This window comes from Poecile atricapillus, chromosome W (assembly GCF_030490865.1).
Source record: "Poecile atricapillus isolate bPoeAtr1 chromosome W, bPoeAtr1.hap1, whole genome shotgun sequence".
NCBI classification, from domain to species: domain Eukaryota; kingdom Metazoa; phylum Chordata; class Aves; order Passeriformes; family Paridae; genus Poecile; species Poecile atricapillus.
The window spans coordinates 43,187,054-43,207,074 of NC_081288.1; the positions used below are offsets into that span (position 1 = coordinate 43,187,054).

Below are 20,021 nucleotides of genomic sequence, written 5' to 3' on the forward strand. Positions count from 1 at the left end.
GGGACATCAGGAGGAGACAAAGCCAACTGACCTTAACTGTTGTAAATGTTCACATATTTTTCCAATTCTGGCAAATAGTATATGATTGCATTTTGAGTTTTTTATTGGGGACATTTTTCCAAATATAACCGGAATTTTCAGGTTTTTGGGTCTTCAAAACATTAGATTGGAAAGTTTTAAATGCAATAGTATTTTCTATATTATTTAGTATTTTCTATTTGTAGACAATTAAATAAAAATTAATTTTATGTACAATATTTTCTATTTCTGTTATATTAGTATTTTCTATTATCAATAATAAAAGGTGTTTGCCTTGGAACTTCTTCGGTTTGAATGTCTGAGTGTGTCTGTATGTAGAAAAGCTGCTCAAAACCAGGCACTTCAAAGAACCTCACAAGCTACATACTGGTCAGTCTGTTCTTTCTGAGATGGCATCCAATTCACACAAAGGGTATCTCTTTCTGACTTCTCATTCACCATTTCATTCTGACCAAATCAGATCTGACCGATCCTCACACAGCTCCTCATCACAGCCACTCATAACCTCCTGACTTCTTTAAACAAAGGAATTATTCAGGTGTTACAAAAAGACTGAGAGCCTTTAAGTATTTCTGGAAGTGACATAAATATATTATAGCGAAATCTCAGCCACGGCTGTTTTACATCTGTAACATTTGAAGAATATTTAACTGAATGAAAACTAAAAAGCATTCCCATCAGTCCCTGGAAGTCCTCCTCCCCAAGGCTAATGGAATAAAATACTCATTGAAGCAACTCAGATAAGGAGAGACTAAAAAAAAAGTCAAACCCAGAACATGAGACTTATCTCAATTTTTTAATGCTTAGACCTCCTAGCGAATGTGTTTGTCTCTAACCCTAACTCCACAAGCTTCAGGAAATTCAGTTTCTATTTTAGCAGAGTTATTCTGGTGCTCAAACTTAAATAGAAGCTACTTACTTGGTGGCTGTGAGTTAAGTACTCCCAGCTGTGGGAAGCCCCAGTGTGCAGCACGGCTGCAGCAGAGCTGGGGGCATGGAAGATTCCAGCCTACTGCCCCCCGCTGCTGCCATTCGCATTGAGATGTTTCACATTGTTGATGGTGCAATTATTCCAGGTACAGTTACTGTGAAACTGAGACTAAAATAACCACCCTGGGCATGACTGAAATACAGCTCAGCGTGAATAAAGGTGAGCGACTTCACAAGAATTGCAGTAGGATTTCAGAGCACTTCTGGAGAATCGCAGGAAATGCGAAGTGTGTGCGCTTGCATTTATCCACCAACAACCATAGGTCTTCTAGGTATTTTCACAGGTATTTCTTTAATCTATTTTGTTCTTTCTGCCATGCAAAAACCTCAGCAGACACCAACTGTTGATGTCTGTACGTTTCCTCCCAAAGCTGAAGGATTTGCTCTTTTGTCTGTGAGGGAAAGCAGGGTATTTAATAGGGTAAATATTTCTAGGAGCATCATTTCCCTGATTTACTTAACTGAAAGAGAACTGCAAAAAGAGGCTACAGCAACCTGCAGCAAGCTGGAAAACCTGGCCCACAGGACAAAAGGGAAAACATGAGAGGCTACGGGGGGGAAGAAGAATAAAACAAGAACCTTACAACTAATCTCATTTTTTCATGATATTATATTATATATGGCTTTATATTCAGACCACAGAGGCAGCTCAAGGGATGACTGATCACTTCTCATCTTCACTCATTACTCATTGAGGAAAAGAAATCAATCACCTCAAATCTACCCTAGTTAGCTGAATATCACCCACACAAACTGAAAATACTCCATGTCCCTGAAAAGCTGTCAGTATCTATGCAACAATCTAATACTTTCACCTTTATACAAGCTTAATTTTCAAGCACCTGAAGAAACTGTACTGGGGACAAAGCTACCAAAAATGCCTTACTGTTCAAAAGCGAAAAGGTATCATCTTGACAAAAAAATGTAAGGTTTATACAAGAAATATGATTGAAATGTTATGCACAACACATCCCACTCCCCAGAATGACTGTTCTCATCTCATCTCATCAAAATGAAGAGCAAACCTACACTGGTTGTTTCCTCAGGATGGAGCAATCAAGATTTAGCAGCCCCTTCCAGGTACTTCTACTGCCCAGGAAAAGCCCAATGCATTTGTTGTTCTTACTGCAATACCAGTTGTGAGAATACTTTCTGCTGTCTTGGGAGCAGCACAGAGAAAATTCCTGTAAGAAACCCAGTGCACATGACTCCATTAACAGGCCATGGCTGGGCACAGAGGATGTAATTATTAAAACTCCAGGAAGTGGAGAATCCCTGTCCAAACTTTGAAATGCTAGGGGGGGAAAAAGAGACAAATCCTAGGGGAAGTATTTCAGAGAAAGTAAGAAATAGTGCCTGTGGGAAACTATAAGGGAAAGGAAATTTGGAAATTATTTAGTTAGAACAAGTGGCCCACACAGAAATTCCTCCTGTTGTTGTCAGAAGAAGGAAACAAGGGTAAGACAAAGATGCCTGAAGAACACAAACACAATTAAATAAAGCAAGACCTGCTGTAACTTTATTAATTGACATGGCAATAAATATGAATCCTGTCTTGAGGTCTGACATGTGAAGAAGCTGAAGAAACAGCATGGAGAGAGGAAAGCTCCACACGGGATATGCTGCCCATTTAATGAAATCTTCAAAAACTTCCTATTCCTTTTCAAGTGCTTTTTGATAAAAAATGCCCAGAGACAGGGAAGGGGGAGAAGATGGCTACCACAAAGAGATGAAGTGGTTAAAGGGTGACAGGTACCTATCTGAAGCGAGCTGAGGCCATGAACTCTGCAGAGAGTGTTGAACCAAGGCCAAAGCATGAATACAGACAGGTTTCCCTCTCTGTCAGAAGCCAGGAAGAAGTATAAACAACCAGCTCACAAAGCTGCTGTGATTTGTAAGCTTTCCATACACACTGACCAAGGAAGAAGTACAAGGACTTGTACTTTTACAGATATAAAAGTACAGCCCCAGAAACTACTTGGTTCTTATGGATCCACTCCTGCATCTCCTATCTTGTTTAAAGTAACAGCTCTAGTCTATCAAGGAGGAATTAATAATCTGTCTGCTTGGAGGGAACGTAATGGGGGACAGTCCACAACACTGAGAAGGACTCATTGCTGTTTCATGTAGGGTTTATGAGTCCTACTAAGCAGCAGAAGTGGAAGAAGAGCTGCAAATCCAAAAGTGAAGCTGGATGTAGGAAACATCATCAAGCATAAAATTACGGGCAGTAGAGTTCCTTCACTATGTCCCTTCATTCCAACTGTGAATGCAATGAAGTTCATCAAAAATGTTTGCTGCTGATAATCTGAGGAAGCTTTTGCAAGAAACTCATTATGGATCTCACCTACACATGGGTGACACTCAAAGTCATTGGAGAAGCAACAGTGTCTTCTTCAATAATAGTTACACCTTGGGGGCTTGGGTTTTTTTGAAACAAGTCAAGAGGTAACTTTGTTCTGACAAACACAGCAGCTTTAAATAGGAACTTGACCATTTCTAAAGAGATGAAAAAATAATTTCTTGCAGATTCATGTATTTTTATGGCTTTCAAACAATACTATAGTCTCACAGGAAATCCTAACAACACTTCAGCTTGAATCACCTCTGTCAGTACTGCACATCATCTCTTTGGGGGTTTTTATCCAAACCCCTTGTTCTTTATTAATAGGATCATTTGTCTGAAAACCTGTTTCTTAAGAGTTTGTCCATTCATTCTGCACCTGAAGTCATAATCCTTTGTTTGCAATCTTACAACTGGTTGCTGTGGAAATCATTATGATGTCACAAAAAATAAGGATTAGTAAAACTGCAAGTAGGGAATAAACAAGTTGAACAGATGAACTGTTAAAAAAGTTTTACTGGAAGTATTCACAGAACAGAAATAAAAAAAAAAAGAGGAAAACAAAAACTTTCCTCCAGACCTGATCTATGACATATGTTCACACAGTGCTGACACAGACCAGGGAGAGAAAAATTTTCCTTCATGTCTTTTGGTCCAGGGGCAACATTCAGAAGATCTACTGGCTAGGAATATATTTGCTGTGTTTTGATAAGACACAGAACCCAGGACCTTACTTTCAAACTACTGTAAACCTTATGCTTCTCTCTTTCTAAAAACAGAACAAAACAACTATTCTGTGGCTAATCTATGGATGGATAATGTTTTCCTCTGGAAAACAATGCATTTAGCCAAGTGGTAAAAATAAGCTCTTTGACGGACTTCAGACTAAATTAGAACTGACTCCTCACGATGTCTACCTGCTGCAACATCCATCAGAGCAACTGGTACCCACACATCTTTGCCATGAAACAGCCTAAAGCTCAGAGTGAACTCTCTCTTTGGCAAGTCACATCGGTGCAGTAAGCCACAGGATACAGCCAAGTTGGCCAGCTGCAGGGTCAACATGGCAGCACAGGCATAAGCTTTCAGCTGAAACTTTTGCCTGATAGGGCCTGAGCAAGGACCTTTCCCATCAGATCACCGACCACTGTGACCTCCCTGTCCCAGTCTGGCAGCAGCCATTTGCAGCAGTGGAGTGGCAGATCCATCAGTCAGCTGCAGCAGGTGAGGTCAGAGCAGAGGAGAGAGGTTGTGGCTGTATGCATGATCAGTATGGGGTGTGCAGCCCACACACAGGGGAGCACTTCCCCTCTGCAGGCCTAAAGTGCTGTGGGCAGCAGAGATCCCAGAGCTAAGTGTGCTTTGATTGCCACCCAGAGCTCCTGGATCACAGCAGTTTGGTGCATAGCCATGCCAGCTCACAGTCCCCTGATGCAATGACAAGCTGCCCCTCTCTTGCACAACACAGAAGAGTAGCCTGTCATTGCACATACATGGGATACCCCAACAAGTGCAGTAGAGATAAAGAATAGTAGAAGTTGTCTACTACCTTTATAGTTGATCCTGTTGCAGGCACAGATCAATGCTGTTTTCCCATTTTCACAGTCCATCCATTTGCTGCCCCCAGGTTCTTCCCCTCACAGGCATCCAGTAGGACTGCCAGGAGCAAAACAAGCACAGGGTGCTTGGATACTTTTGTCCCCTGATTCTGCTCTTCTGTGTAACACAGCAGAAACACAGATGAAATTGCCTTTCGCTTTTAAGACAAAGAGCAGCAGATTCTCAGCACAAGGGGTAAAAATCCACTTAATAGTGGGGAGAAATCTGTCTCTCAGAAGCAAAGAGCACACACAGTGCTGGGATGACATCTGGCTCTCACTAAGACTTTCCAGAATCAAGGTTCTTAGTCCTCCTCCCTTGACTTAGCACCGAGTGAGATGGGCAGTTAAAGCAAAGCTGGGGCATCTCTACTATTCCTTTCCAGGTCTGATCTACCACAAAAGAAAACCTGTAAGCAGTCAAAGCTCAAATACCCGCCCTTTCACCACTGTTGAAGAAGGAAGTACACCTCGGTGGCGTTTTCAGTTATTGAAATATTTGAGATACAACAGGCTCAAATATGTTGACAGGTATAACATAAAAGCATCTAAATTTTGTTTTGAAAGATGCCTGGTGGTTATATCATCCAACCTTCTAGTCAAAACTAGGCTGACTTCTAAATCAGAAGTCAGATCAGGTTGGCCTGAGCTTTCTTCAAGGAGGGAGATTGCTCAGCCTGTCTACAGAGCATGTCCCCTGCTTACCTCTTCTATGGTGGAATTCTTTTCCTCACTACATGGGAATTCCCCTTGCTGAAAGCTGTGGCCCTTGCCTCTTGCTCTCTTACGCCATGATTCTATTGGGGAAATGCCATGGACTCAGGAGACCATGCAAGCAAGGGAGAACCAAATTCTCTTTCTGCTGGGAATTTGGCTTGTGCACAAATAACACCCTTCATTCACTTGCATCCTCAAAAGCCTCCACTCCCCATGGCCTGACTGTACATCATCCCTGCCTCCTACCAGGCTTAGAACATGGAATGCTGATATCTTCTGAATAAGGGTGAGGAACCTGCATATACAACACATAACTTATTCCATTTTTCCACGTGTCTTACAAATAATTGTTTGTCAAGGTTTTACAAGCACAATGTATTGATGTTCTATTTATACTGCAGATCACTAATTTTAAGAGGTTACAAACACTCTGCACATACAGCTGGTGAGGCAATCCTTTGGTGAAAAAGTAAAAATTGCAAAAATATTTAGCCTTGGAAAACAGGCTAAATATTCTGGTTCTAAATGTTCTTTAAGAGATACTTGTGTCTTCTTATTGAAATGAATGTTTCAGCTGTGCAAGTAACAACCACCAATCTGAAATAAGGAGACACCTTGCATTTGGTAGCTATTCAGTGCTCATGAAAGCTTTGCAACCTCCTTAATGGAAGACAGCTTTTTCTTTCATTAAACACATATCTGTAAAAACAACTCAAAAGACATCAAACACCAGAAAAAGCACATTGAAATAACATTAGAGATCTAATATAAATCCACAAAAGCCAGGAAATTCAGAGATAAAGAAAGACTTTCAGACAAGGGAAAACTTTCCAATGTATTAAACTGGAGCACAAATTCACTTCCTCTCTGTGCTTGCCATCAAGTCATTCCAGACACAGGGGGTAAGTTCCTCCCTGGGGTAACTCAAGTGCCTCCAGCACTGCTGCACCAAAAATCAGTTTGGCCCTATAGAACCGTCTTATTACTTGCTCTGTTTCTGATAATTGCCATTGGTTTGAGTTTAAACAGCAACTTCCTGTCTTACAGCTCATTTTCCCACTGGTCAGAGACTGTATTTGTGAGATTGCAATACTTTCCATGATTACAGACTATGATGTCAGCTGTGGGGTTATGACTTCACTGACAGACTGGCTAGAAGGAGAACCACTGTGCAAAGGAGAAAATCCACACTCAAAACCAAATATATCTGAGATTAGCAAAGACAACACTGCACCTCAGTGGGCATGGACATTTCCATCTGCACAAATAATATTCTCTAATTTTCACTTGAGCCAAGTATGAAAATGTCCCTTCAAATTTCTGTTTTATTTATAAGTCATTCATGGTGCTGATGTGTTGCCACCCAAATTCAATCTTGATGTCAGCAGCAGCTTAAATCACAAGCTGTGGGTCCAACTCTTTGCACTTTCGGGAAGTACAAAATCAGACATACAGCGTAAGAGGGGATATGAAGGGAATGAGGTGATTTTGAACTGCCTTCACACTTCCCATCATTCTGCCCTCCTCCTCCTCAAGCTGACATGGCTTTTGTCTCTGGGGTCTGGCTATTCTGTCTCCAATAAAGCAAGATAACCATAGTGAACTAGTTACTAGGAGATCCCCAGGTACCTGGCTCAGCAACAGAATCCAAACAGAATAATGTAACCATGTAAACTGTACCTAACCCAGGTACTGAGTTACCCTGAGCCTCCATATACAGAGCGCAGCTGCCATAACCAAAAGAGCTTTACACATCACCTTTGTTTCTGAAAAAATAAAAATTATTTTTCCTTTCCGCTTCCTAGACTGCAGAAGGAGGAGGGGCTATGATAGGCATGCAAAACAAGAAATGGAAAACTTAGACACTCACTCACCCTACACTGAAAACTCTGATACCAGCACACGGGACACAACTGAGCTGACAGCTGGTGAGATCAAATTCAATCTAAGAACCCAAAAGTGACAATTCCCCACTACTCCAGTTCTTACAGAGACTTGGGTTCTTTGTTCCTTCTTTTTGCCTGTCCTCTACGCTTTACTGTTTGCTTTTCCCAAAGGTTACCTGCTATCTCTCATACTTCTCATATTCTCATAATTAGTCTTGGCTTAGACTTTTATTTTGTTAGATGCCTTCCAAATAAGGTGTTACACATTTTTTTAAATTAAATAAATGCCGTTTTCAATTTTTCAACAGCCTGATCATGTTTGAATTACTGAAAATGAGAACGTTTTCAAAGTTTCTATCCATGATATTTATATAGCCCTGAATGAGGAGAGCAGGCAAGCTATGGATTCAAATGTTGGCCAGAGAAGACAAACACAGAATGGATACTGCTATGTTCACCCATGCTTCTATACTTGTGCAAAGTGTCTGGAATGCTCACAGAAGTATGAAAAAAGGACAGAATTCCTCCTCTCTTTTTGGTTTGGTTTTGGTTTTTTGGTTTTAAGGTCTCTAGAAGCTTTATTGGAAATGAACACATTAAAAAAATGAGAAAGCCAAATAAATCACTATAGTTCTGCTTCTCATTTATTATACATTCAAGATAATGGCTTCAGGGATGTGAAGAAAGGTCTTTTGCTTTGCAATGCACAAAACTTGCTCTGGGACATTACTTAATTATTATTTGAAATTTTAATCATGCAAAGAAAACCACAGTGATTCATAATTATGCAAAAAGATCATGATGACTTTAACTTCTCCTGTAAATAGTGTTTTTTGTGATTTCTCACAATGGAATTAACAGCCTCTTTCTTGGAAAGCAGTTGTATCTGGTTTGCCTGCAAAGGTTCTGAGACTTGCTTCCTGAAATGAGCAGTGAAAGGGATAAAGTACCTTTCTGCTTGGAGAAAAAAATATTATCAAGAATATAATTTTGAAACATTTCTGTGCTCATGTGTGAACTACAGCTATAGCATAATTTTTCTTTGTTGTTCTCTGCCCAATGGATATTGTCTTTACCTAAAGGATTTGTTCTAGTTTAAACAAAAAATACTGCAAAACCCTTCTCCCTCAAGATATACTGCAGATAAAAGGGCAAGTTCTTTCCCTTACTCAAAACCATAATAAGTGGTTTTTTGTTAGCATAACTAAGAAAGGATTTCCAATTTATATATCACCATTCACAAGCCTTTGGAGAGAGAAATCCTGACTTCAACCAAGTAAGCTGGAGTCTTGTTATTGGATTCACTTCAGTGGAGGCACTACTTTACACGGACTCACCTTAAAAGGAATTTGTTTCAGTGACTAATATACCCTCAGTATGTATCTACCTATCACCACAGCTCACTGAAAGTTATGCATGTGGAAAAAGCAAGATAATTCTGGCATTTTCAAAACCACATCTTTATATATCTTTTAAAAAATTGCTGAAGGTTACAGTACAGAGCTGTCCATATTTCACTTTTCAAATAGTTCAAAATGATTAAAGAAGTTATCCTTCTAAGAAGTACTGCTGTTTGTGGCATACAAGTTGTTTTATAATTAAAAAAGCAAAAATAAAAGTCTTCTGTGTGTATCTCTGTACAAGTCCAGTCTACCTGTTACTCATGCAGTGACTGCTCAAAACTTAGATGACATTAATAATAAATTTATTGTATTCACAGATAAAATTTATCAGTACTACTATTTAAATCATAAGTAGCACCATAGTCTGACCCTGTAGTTCCACAATTCAACAGTTGTCAGGATTGACAGAGTAGAATAAAACAAACTGAAAATAGAGAGTTTATTTTAAAGAAGTGAAAAGGAAAAGCAGAATAGAGACATACATTATTCATTACTAGTCTCCTAAAACTGCTATGGAAATAGTATTCATAAAGATATGTAACTGATCTGCCAAAAAATCCCCTGAAACTCTATGATACCTGCAATGATAACAAGGAATACAATTTAAACTGGCAAGAGAAGGAATTAAAATCACATGCAAACAGATTGCAGCAAGCTGTTGCCAGCAAAATTCTAGCATCCATGATATAAAACACACAAATAACATCTAATGTGTGTGGAGATTTCACTGGAGTGGGATTAGACCCATCTATTCTCTGCAGCTATCTCTGGAAATTCCTCAGTTGCCTAGGATTTTCTTACTGACCTTCAAGCCCCCTCAGTTTAATTAGCTGAACATGGTCAAAATTGATAATCTAAGGCAGCTAGCCTTACCTCCCCACTAAAACTCCACTCCATTTCAAGTTCCAGCCAAAAGCCATCCAAGATCTAGCTCCATCCCTGGAGAAGGCTTCAGAGCTATGAATTACCAGGACAGAGCATAGCACCGTTCACAGCGCTCAGGTCCAGCCTGGACACCAGCATTTCTGAGCAAGACTATTCCCAGGGGGTCAATCTATTAGCAAACATGATGAAGATGTAAATACACACACACCCTCTATATAAGTGTCCCAATCACAAGCTCCTGTGTTTTCCTGGATGAGAAATATTCTCCAGCCCTTCTTTTGAAGCTGAAATGCCATGCAGAGAAGCAGCTACACAATTTTTGAGTACTAATTAAGGCCGGTTTTCAACGTTCAGGATGGAAAAAACTCCTAAATTCATTATGTCCAACCATTAATCCAATCCACCACTAAACTATGTCCCTAAGGACTACATCTATATGTCTTCTAAATATCTACAGAAATAATACATAGACTTTTAAAATATTCTAGGAGCCTGTCCTGGAAGGGAATAGATGACAGAATCTATAACCCTAGTAAGACAGGCTGTAGCTTGGGTGTAATGGATTCCCAGCAATGTTATGCCAAGAAAGAAAAAAGATGAAACCCAGAGATGCCTGCGTTTCAGAGATAAATCTACCTCCCCCTCCCATCAGCACAGGGTGGCTGGTGGCTGCCCATGTGCAGAAGCAAGATCTCCTTCCTGAAATTAAATCACTGCAACATCAAAACAACCAAAAAGCAGCCTTGTCTCACTTTATTGCAAAGGAAATCATATCCTACAGACAGCCTACAGAAACAGCAAGGCAAATTAGCATCTTCTGTGCAACCAGAGCCATTCTGAACAGAGAGCAACATAGAAATGCAAAACAAACAGTGTTGTCAGCACTGTCAGCCTCCATTCCACAATTACCTGCTTCTCAACATATGGCTTTTCCATTCAGACTGTCATCTTCCCAGACCTCCATACTTCCCATTTCAGGGTTCCCCCAAGATTGAAAATATCTGGATTCTCTTGGACCTGAAAAGATTTCTTCCTCTTCTAGCAGCAGTGTCACTACTACATCTTTAAAACATTAAATTGCATATCCCAATCTGACTACTTAAGCCTGTGAAGTCAGAGTTTTCAAATGTCAGGGTCTTGTCCCTCTATTTTTATTTTGGTTCCCCTTTGCAGCTTGATGAATATCTCACTTAGGGACTTGTAAATGCTATTGTGAACTATGATCCATTTATATTTTATATTGGAAATAGCACAAAAGAAATTCAAAACAGCAGAGACCAAAAAAAAAAATATTTTTCTTCACTAAGTGTTGTGTGCTACAGAATTAGGAGACGGTTACTGGTGAGGATATTTTGCAGCTATTTAACGGAGGAAGCCCACTTTCTTGTTAAAAATCTAGCCTCATTCCTAAAATGTAACACAGAACTGTAATTTGAAGCGAGGCTTAGACTCAGGATTAAGAAAGAGGAAATAACAATACTCGCACTTAGAGCATATAATGACTTTCATTCAAACACCTGAAAGTACTCTCCAAATATTAATTATCACAGTATCAGTCTCTCCCAAACTCTTCCAGAAGAGGATCAACCCTGCATTCCTTTGGCATCCACATTGCCTGCTTGGGTCTGTACAAAATGCAGAACAAAGCCAAAAGTATTACTGCCTTTAATTATTATGGTAACTCTTAACTGATAGGAGTAACTCACTCATGTAGAGACTGAGTGCCATTTATAAGATGTCCTTTTCTTGTGGAGAAAAAATGTGACACCTTCCTGTAGGGCTACTGCACTATGGGGGCTTGCAGTATAAAGGAGAATTAAATTAAATTACATTATCTTAAAGGAGTGTCACGATTAGTCAGAAATTTAAAAAAAACCAAAGAGTCTTGACTCCAAATCTTCTCTTCTGGATCACACATCAAGACATGGGTTTTCGTTCCTTCTGCAGCACTACCTTTCAAGAGGACAGGGAATGGAAATAGATGAGGTGACTCATCTGTTTCTAGATGAGGTGACTTGGAATGGCCCTGTCCCACAGCTATGACTCAGACTGGCTAATGCTAAAAAGGAGAGCAACCATATTTCAAAATATTCAAGGAACCAGGCATCTTGTTTTTGTGACTATGTCTGCCATTTAATTAATCAGTACTGGACTTCCTTGTTATCAAGGTACAAAGATGAAAAAATATCATCATTTTGCATCAAATATCCTTCAAGCTTGTGTATGGGATTGGTTCAAAACCCTTCTGGTCCTGAATCTCTTCATTCTATCCTGTATGGAATCACATAATCACAGAATCATTTAAGTTGGAAAAAAATCCTAAGATCATCAAGTTCAACCATTAACCCAGCACTGCCAAGCCCACCACTAGACCATGTCCCTGAGGACAACATCTACATGTCTTTTAAATATCTGCAGGGATGATATAGAGACTTTTTAAATATCTTACTCCTACTCCTCACTGCCCACCAGCTAGACATATACCAGAGATACTGAAATAATCACACCCGAATTTACAGAAACAGGTGAAAAAACATCTATTGGTTTAAAATACAGGATAAAAAAATGTGTTTCCCTCCCTGCCTCATCCAATATGCTCTCAAGCAAGTTTTACTGGAGGAGGATGGCCTTGAGCTGAAGGCACAGGGCAGGCTGCCAGGAAATCCGAGTTCTATTCTTGGCTCTCCTACAGATTTCCTTGGGCAAGGCAATTAACCTTGTGGAGTACACTTTCAATGGAGGTGAGGCCCAGCTTCTCTTTCTGCATTCACAACATTTTCAATGCTGAAAATGGAATTGCAGGAGCAAAAATGAGTGCCTGTGCTTTTCTTAACCTGATGCTTTTTTTTTTTTTTGGTCATGTATTTGGATGCACAATTGCTGATAACTGCTAGTAAAAAACCCTAAGAATTCAAACACTGTAGGCGTAAAAATGCCTCCTGATGTTACTGCAAACAGCCCCAGTGCTCAGTTTCCTCGTGTGTAAAATGGGCAGTGAGGCTAATAAAACCAAAGTACACAGCCAAATGGAAAACTGATTTTTAAAGTTCTTGAACACCTGTTATCTGAGATCATAAAAAAGAAATAGCTAAGAATTTCAGTTTGCCTTTCATTAGAGATGCTCTAATTTTACTTGGTGCATTTTTTTACCTGATAAAATTTCCTCTTTCGACCTCAAACGGAACAAAAAATTTTCCTTTAAGGAGTCTGAAATGTCAGATGAAGTCAAAATATTTTTTTTTTTTAGCTAAGACGATATCTTTTAATATACCTTAACAGAAATGGAAGTGAATTAAAGAATGAGTGAAATATCCTTTTGCTAATATAAATGCAGTTGAGAAAACAAATATCATGGCTCAATTTTCTGTTTTGGTCTCTTTCAAATAAATGCCACATCCATGTATACCGACTAAGGACAGGATTCTGAGATTCCAAGGAAGGACAGTATTTGCTTAGACAAATGTCTAAAGAAATGAACATACCTCTCTGAACACTGGGGAGACAGACCATATTTCTAGTGACTTTTTTAATGCTTTTGGTACAAGCACGTAAAATGATTTTTTCCTTCCCTTGAATGTTGAATTGAAAAGTAAAAAAAGCAAACAACCAAAAACTGGCAAAAGAAAAAAAAAAAGAGCATCTGTTAGTCAGAGGAGAAAAGTTCAACAATCACAGCTTTTGTCAAAATGTTCATGTTTTGAGAGATTATTTCTTTTACAGGTCATCTGAACTGGAAACTAAATGTACAGGTATGAAGATTTTAAGGTTTTTAATTCACGTCCTTCATCCACTTCCTAAGTTTCAGAATTTTAAGGGAGAGGTAAATAGTCCTTTTTTCATAATTATAAAAGCTCCTTCAGGCTCTTTAGACCCCTGAAACAATGAACACTCTCAGGTGACATTCTTGCCCTGCAGATGTAGAACATGTTCAAGAAAGAAGGTATTTTATATTGCCAAGCTATAAAATAGTATCTGTCAAAATGTGCTTCACGTGAAGCAGTAACACCACAGATACAGCAGTCAAACGTTGTAAAGATTCAAAATAACTGAAAATACGGTATTCTTCGAAGAACAAGAAACTGAATTTTTATCTGTGCTATCTTCTGTAATTACATAAATCGTAACTTTTTCATTCAGCATCCAATATACACAAATTTTACCTCAGCCATGGCTTGCTCCAAATGGACCTGGTAGTACTTAATTTAAACAAACACATGTTCACATAACAGCAGAATTTCCAGCTCAGCTTAGTGATACACTTGTAAGCACCACATCAAAAGGGGGAAAGTCTCACGCTAACCTTTTGCTATCTACAAGTCAACTATGTGTCTTATTTTATTGTCTAGGTTGTCTTCAATAGTGTCAAAAGTTTAGTATCTCCCACTGAGAATTCACCACTGCTATAACAAAGCCTTCTTTGCAGCAGGATGGATTATGATCTCAGAACATTCTTCTTTCTCTCTACCACGCAGTGAATGCATGGATTTAAGCATCTCCTAGACCATGACTTCACATGAGACAAAACAGATAGCCTGCATAAGAAGTAAGAAAAATCAGTTAAATTACTTTATATCACAGAGTATGTCACTATCAGGCAGAAACTTGACTCAGGTGTGGAAAGGCTCAGTGTTTACATATTCACAGGGTGTTTTGAGTTGGAAGGGACCCACATGGATCATCAGGTCCAACTCTTAAGTGAATGTCTATATATGGGCATTGAATCCACAACCTTGGTGTTACTAACATCATGTTCTGACTAGTTGAGCTAATATGGGCAAGAAACAGCCTAAAAACATTTATGGGTCCTCTCAGGCAATGGGATTTTCTTGATACATATTTCTACAAAATTAAGAAGTTAATTTTCAAAATCTTACTGAGCATGAGGAGTCCTTGCCCTGACACAGGAACTGCTGGCATAGAAACATCTCACCAATTCCATGTTTAAGGTTTTGTATCTCAGCTATGTCAGAATTGCACTGGGAAATAATCTGAAGAAAATGTTACTATAAAAAAGCATTTTTGTAATATTTTTTTTAAACGTGGTTTGGCTGCTTAAACTGGCATTCTGTGTAAAGTGAAACTCTGCCCTCATTAAAAAAGTACTATAGTCATCAATTATATGATCATCAAATGGTTTGGGTTGGAAGGGACCTGGAAGATCACCTAGTTCCAACAACCTGCCATGAGCTAAGACACCTTCCACCAGACCAGGTTATTCAACGCCCCATCCACCTTGGCCTTGAGCACTCCCACATCCATAATTTCTCTGAACAATTGTTCCAGTGTCTCACCACCCTCGCAGTAAGCAATTTCCTCTTAATATCTAACCTAAACCAGTCTCTTCCAGTTTAAAGCCATTTCCCCTTGTTCTGTCACCACAGGTGCTTGTAAAAAGTCCATCTCCATTTTTCTTGTAGCTCTCTTTGGTTACTGGGAGGCTACCCTATGGTCTGTCTGAAGCCTTCTCCAGGATGAACAGCCCCTCTCAGCTTGTCTAGATAATTATCACTAGTACAAATTAAAAATCTGGTTAAGGAAATTAATTTCTTATTATCTCTTATCTCCTACCAAACAGAAATGTGCTCTCTATACTGTCTAGCAGAAAACAAAATTGTTGCAAGTTTTCTGAACACATCACGGTTCTTACTTAGGCTTCAGTGATGAGGTGTGCAAGCAGATGCCTCACGTGCATCCTGCATGTCCCTGGTCAGAAGGTCACCGACTATCTTCTGCTCTTACAGTCATGCAAATTCTAGAATTGCATCTATCCATCTTTTAAAACAGCTATATGGCATGGAATCAGCCATCTCTTCTCCTCACCAAAGTCCTGCTCAAGGCTGTAAAAATCTCTGGACTGTTCTCTGGAACAACTCGGCCATGCCATGCAGAGAGTCCGTGGTTCAAGTCAAACAACTTGGAAATGCAAAAAAAATTCTACCTAAAGACTCAACAAAAACAAAATGGAAAAATGGAAAAAAAAACAAATACCCTTTTCAGCATCAACTTCAAAACTGGATTCCAGATTCTTACATTAAACTGATGCCTGAGAGCACTAGAAGACTGTGAAATTTCCAGGGCTTTTCAATGCAGTTCTTTGGAACAAACAGCAAAACAATTAATTCCTTAGTCCTCTGCTCTACTCATAAACCTTCAGTCCCTTCCTTTCAGTTAAATTATAGGCATACACAAATTAAATAAATAAAATAAAAACCCTTTGATAGCTCTCTACAAAGGGCTACGTGAAGCCATGAGTAAAAGTCACTGAGTCCATGAGCAGCAGCATCAGGCCTCAATGGCAAACACGTGGCCCTGATGAAGTTAATGACAAACCTTTCACTGACTCCTGTGAATGTGAATTTGACTTTACGCCTGTGCTACATAAAATAATTCTGCTAATAAAAACCAGGTTGCTTTACAGCCTTTTTTAAAGCATCAAAGGCTATGTCTACAATATGGACCACACGATGGTGCTGAGGACCTAAGGTCCAAACCACACACCTTTCAAGAGGTTTTTATTTCACTCTAGCCTAGTCCTGTGGGTTGAATGTCTACCAGACTGCACTTCTGCAGCAAATCTTCCAATCTGGTTTCATTTGAAAGGAGTCCAGCCAATGAGCTCTGGGACTGCTACACAACGCATACAGTAAGTGGGGAAAACTAGGAGATGCATTTCCAAAGCATACTCGTGATCTGACCTAACACACTAATGCAGATGCATCCAAGGAGCTTAGAATATGTTTGTGCAAAAAAACCTCTAAAATCAAGGAGTACTGAGGCCCCCATGAAGAGGGTTAATAGCTAATAGACTCACAGCCTTCAATGGGTTTCACACGTGTGCAGCAACCGACAGTGAAGGTGAGTTTCACCGCATCAAGCACTGTGTTTCTGATTTCAGCTATGTTCATTTCCCACCTGCTTGACCGTGTTAACTTCAGAACATTCATTCAATTAGCTCTCCACATTTGGAAAGCTTTTCTATGTAGCTGATTATTTTATTTTCAGAAGATTTTGTTTAATCTTTACCGTCTGCTCTATTGACAAGGGTCTTCTTTCCCTTGACAACTTTGCAAAGTACACATTATTGCATTAAAAAGATCATCTGATGGCTCATATGCTTGTGATAAACGGCTTCTTGCCCTCTTCACTTGGGCTCTCCCTCCCCCTTTCAGTTTTATACTAGTCAAAAAAGATTTACTTCTCTTCTAAAAAATAATATATAAATAAATACACTGTGAGTCACAAACATTAAATACTTAATTTGAACCAGCAGAAAGACCAGCTACCGGAATTCTACAGTGGTCTGTTAGCTCGTATGTCTCTGCATGTGCATATTGAAGGAAACAGCAGAAATAATATTTTACAATTTGATGAACAACATATGACACAGAACCTCTAGACTCCCAAAAAAAAAAGGGTTACAAACTTATGAAAATGTAGAATTCTGCTCTCTCTGAGGAAAAACACCCTGCATGCTCCTTACTTGCACAGATACTAAACCATCACCATTAAGGTTTGACATATAAATAAATTGGATTAAGGAAGAATATAATCATTAAGGATTAAACTGAAATATGGGTGATAAAAAGGGACATTTTCTGACTACATGTTGGAGGTCTAAACAGAAAGGATGATGCTCTACTATCTGCTTCCAGGCAGACTCCTCCCCTCATTTCAACTACAAGCTAGAAGGAACCCCATAAACTTAATTTAAACTGGAAAGAGAGAAAAGAGAAGGGGGAAAAATGGCATATTTGATTCTCACAGTCTGAAAAATTATCTCAATGCAAGCTGCAGATTGGAGCATTATCTCTGAAAATTACAAGAAGCAATCAAATAATTATATGATAAGAAAATAAATATAATTATATAATAAGAAAATAAAAAGATTGTGCTCTCAACAGGCACAACAGCAAAATAGTACCAAGTTTCAAAATATGCATTAATATTAAAAACATGAGTGAAACTGTTGAAAGTATTGGTCTCACAATAAACTAATGGATACAACCCATTTCGGTAATTTCCATTTCTGAAAATCAGATTCTTGACCTGACAAATAGCCCATTCCGTTCAGAATGCTCCACTGATACTGCCCATTCTTTCTTCCCCATAAAAATATAGACATAGAAGGGAAACATTCTAGCCTACAAGATGGCAGAAGCGCCCTTTCTACTGAACACTCAGTTTCTGACTACGAGTACTTGGAAGAGAAAATATTTTTTACATTTCAGGCTGTTGCCTTTTCCCCAAATTCTTCAACCATCCCTATTCACCTGTCACACATTCTTAACTCAGAGGGGATGGCTTGACTGTTATAAATTAATTACTCTCATAAACCAAGTATTTCTGCTGTTTCCCAGGGATTGTACCCAAGGTGAGGATCAAGCAAGCAACACTCAGTGCTCAGATATGCAAGGTTCCAGCCAGATGGGAGGAAGCAGACAGAAACTGACCCATGCTTTACCGCACTTGACATTTTCCTTCCTCAAGCTGCTTGGGAGAAAATCACCAGCATAGATATGTTTCAAAAAGCCACCTTTTTTTTAAATGCCAGTGAGCTTCCTCATGTACCTGAAAATGTGAAATGTGAAAATTCCTCATGTGCCTGACTTAAAAGCTACAGCTACAAACCACTCGTCTAGTATGCGGTGGTCTGTTTTTTCCAAAGAAATATCCTGTGGTGCCTTCACTGGACAGTGCAATAGAACCAGCTCTTAAAGTGCCTGCTAAAGGCAGCTTTCCTGTGTTTAGTGGCTGATACTCTGGGGAACCTTAGCTGTAGTTTTCAGTACCTCCTGGTGCTGCTTGAGCTTTTGAAAGCATATACTTTTACAACCCTTTTAACAGCTATGCAAAACAATGGAACAAAATGGGGGGATAATGACAGGACTGACAAGAGGAAAGAGATTACAGAGTGAAATAAGGGGTTCAAATTGAGATGTTGGGCATGGATTTGAAAAAAAAAAAAAGTTTAAAGAAAAATGTTGAGCAGGGAAAGGGAACTGGAGAAGGGAAATCAGAGATGTTAACTTGTGATTAAGCACACTGCCACACCTTTATATCTTCTAATACTCAATCCCATTTTTCCAGAGGCAATCCATATGAAAGCCTACGCACAAGTGAAAAACATGCAGATGAGAGGTGCACCAGCTGGACCCTCATTATCTGTAAACACCAGTGAGAGCACAAAATTTCAAGTACCTAAGACTGAAATACTTTCATAGCTGAAGAATAAAAGCACACATCTGATAGACACATCTAAAGACTAAACGGGTCAGGAAAAGCGGAAACTTTTAATGAAATATATTACTAGTCACTACAAATATATGAGGCATGAAAATGACTGTGAATGGAAAAACTAAGTTCTAAGTGCAAGTATCCTGCTGTTCATCTGTGCTCTTTCTCACTGGATTTAAGGAAAATATGCATGTTTCCAGGTAATGTAGTACAAAAGCATTTTGGCTTCTAAACTTTATCTCCCGCACCCTTCATCTGAGCCTTATCACCCTCTGATGTCTGATATTGCCCCTTTCACCTTTGTTACTCAGTTACTAAACAAGTTATTTCATTGTTACTCTCTTTTGAAGGAAGAGTTGAGGCTCTTTTCATGCTGATAAGATACACATAAATATTCACTTGAAGCAAACATTCAATTGTAAAGTATCTTGAGCAAACTACCAGAGTCTAAAGGTAGGAAACTGTGATCAACCTCTTTGCTCTCTTAACTCTTTAGTCAATCCACCAGAACAAAAAGACACAGAAGACAGATGCTTTTTTTTTTACAAATGAAATTACTGTTCTCTAAAGGAATGGACTTTTTAACATGCTTTATAACACAGCAAATAAATCTGGAAGTGAAATACCTACCCATTTTCTGGGCCGGCCTCTAGGTCGCTTTTCACCAGTGGCTTCTGCTTTCTGTAAAAGAAACACAACATATTTTATACCTCAGCATTACTTAACAGCCTCAGTAACTAGGAATCCTTTCCTGTAACATTAGCTACAATTATACCTCTTGGGTGGCACCAGGCCCCCCAGCTAATCTGTGTGCTTTCTCACACAGATTGGTGATTATGCTGCTTTTACTGACATGCCTCACCTGCACCTGAGAGCGTCCCCAGCCCTGATCCACACTGTGTCCAGGGGCATGGAGTAGTGCACC

The 20,021-nt window shown here is 39.2% G+C and overlaps 1 protein-coding gene across 1 annotated transcript in view; it reads right to left on the reverse strand.

Moving 5' to 3' along the window:
- Positions 1-20,021, reverse strand: part of LOC131592492 (high mobility group protein HMGI-C) — a 107,882-nt gene that overhangs the window by 76,865 nt on the left and 10,996 nt on the right. The window contains exon 3 of the mRNA XM_058864036.1: positions 19,727-19,777. Within this exon, the coding sequence (XP_058720019.1) occupies positions 19,727-19,777 (51 nt within the window). The remainder of the gene's footprint in view (positions 1-19,726; positions 19,778-20,021) is intronic.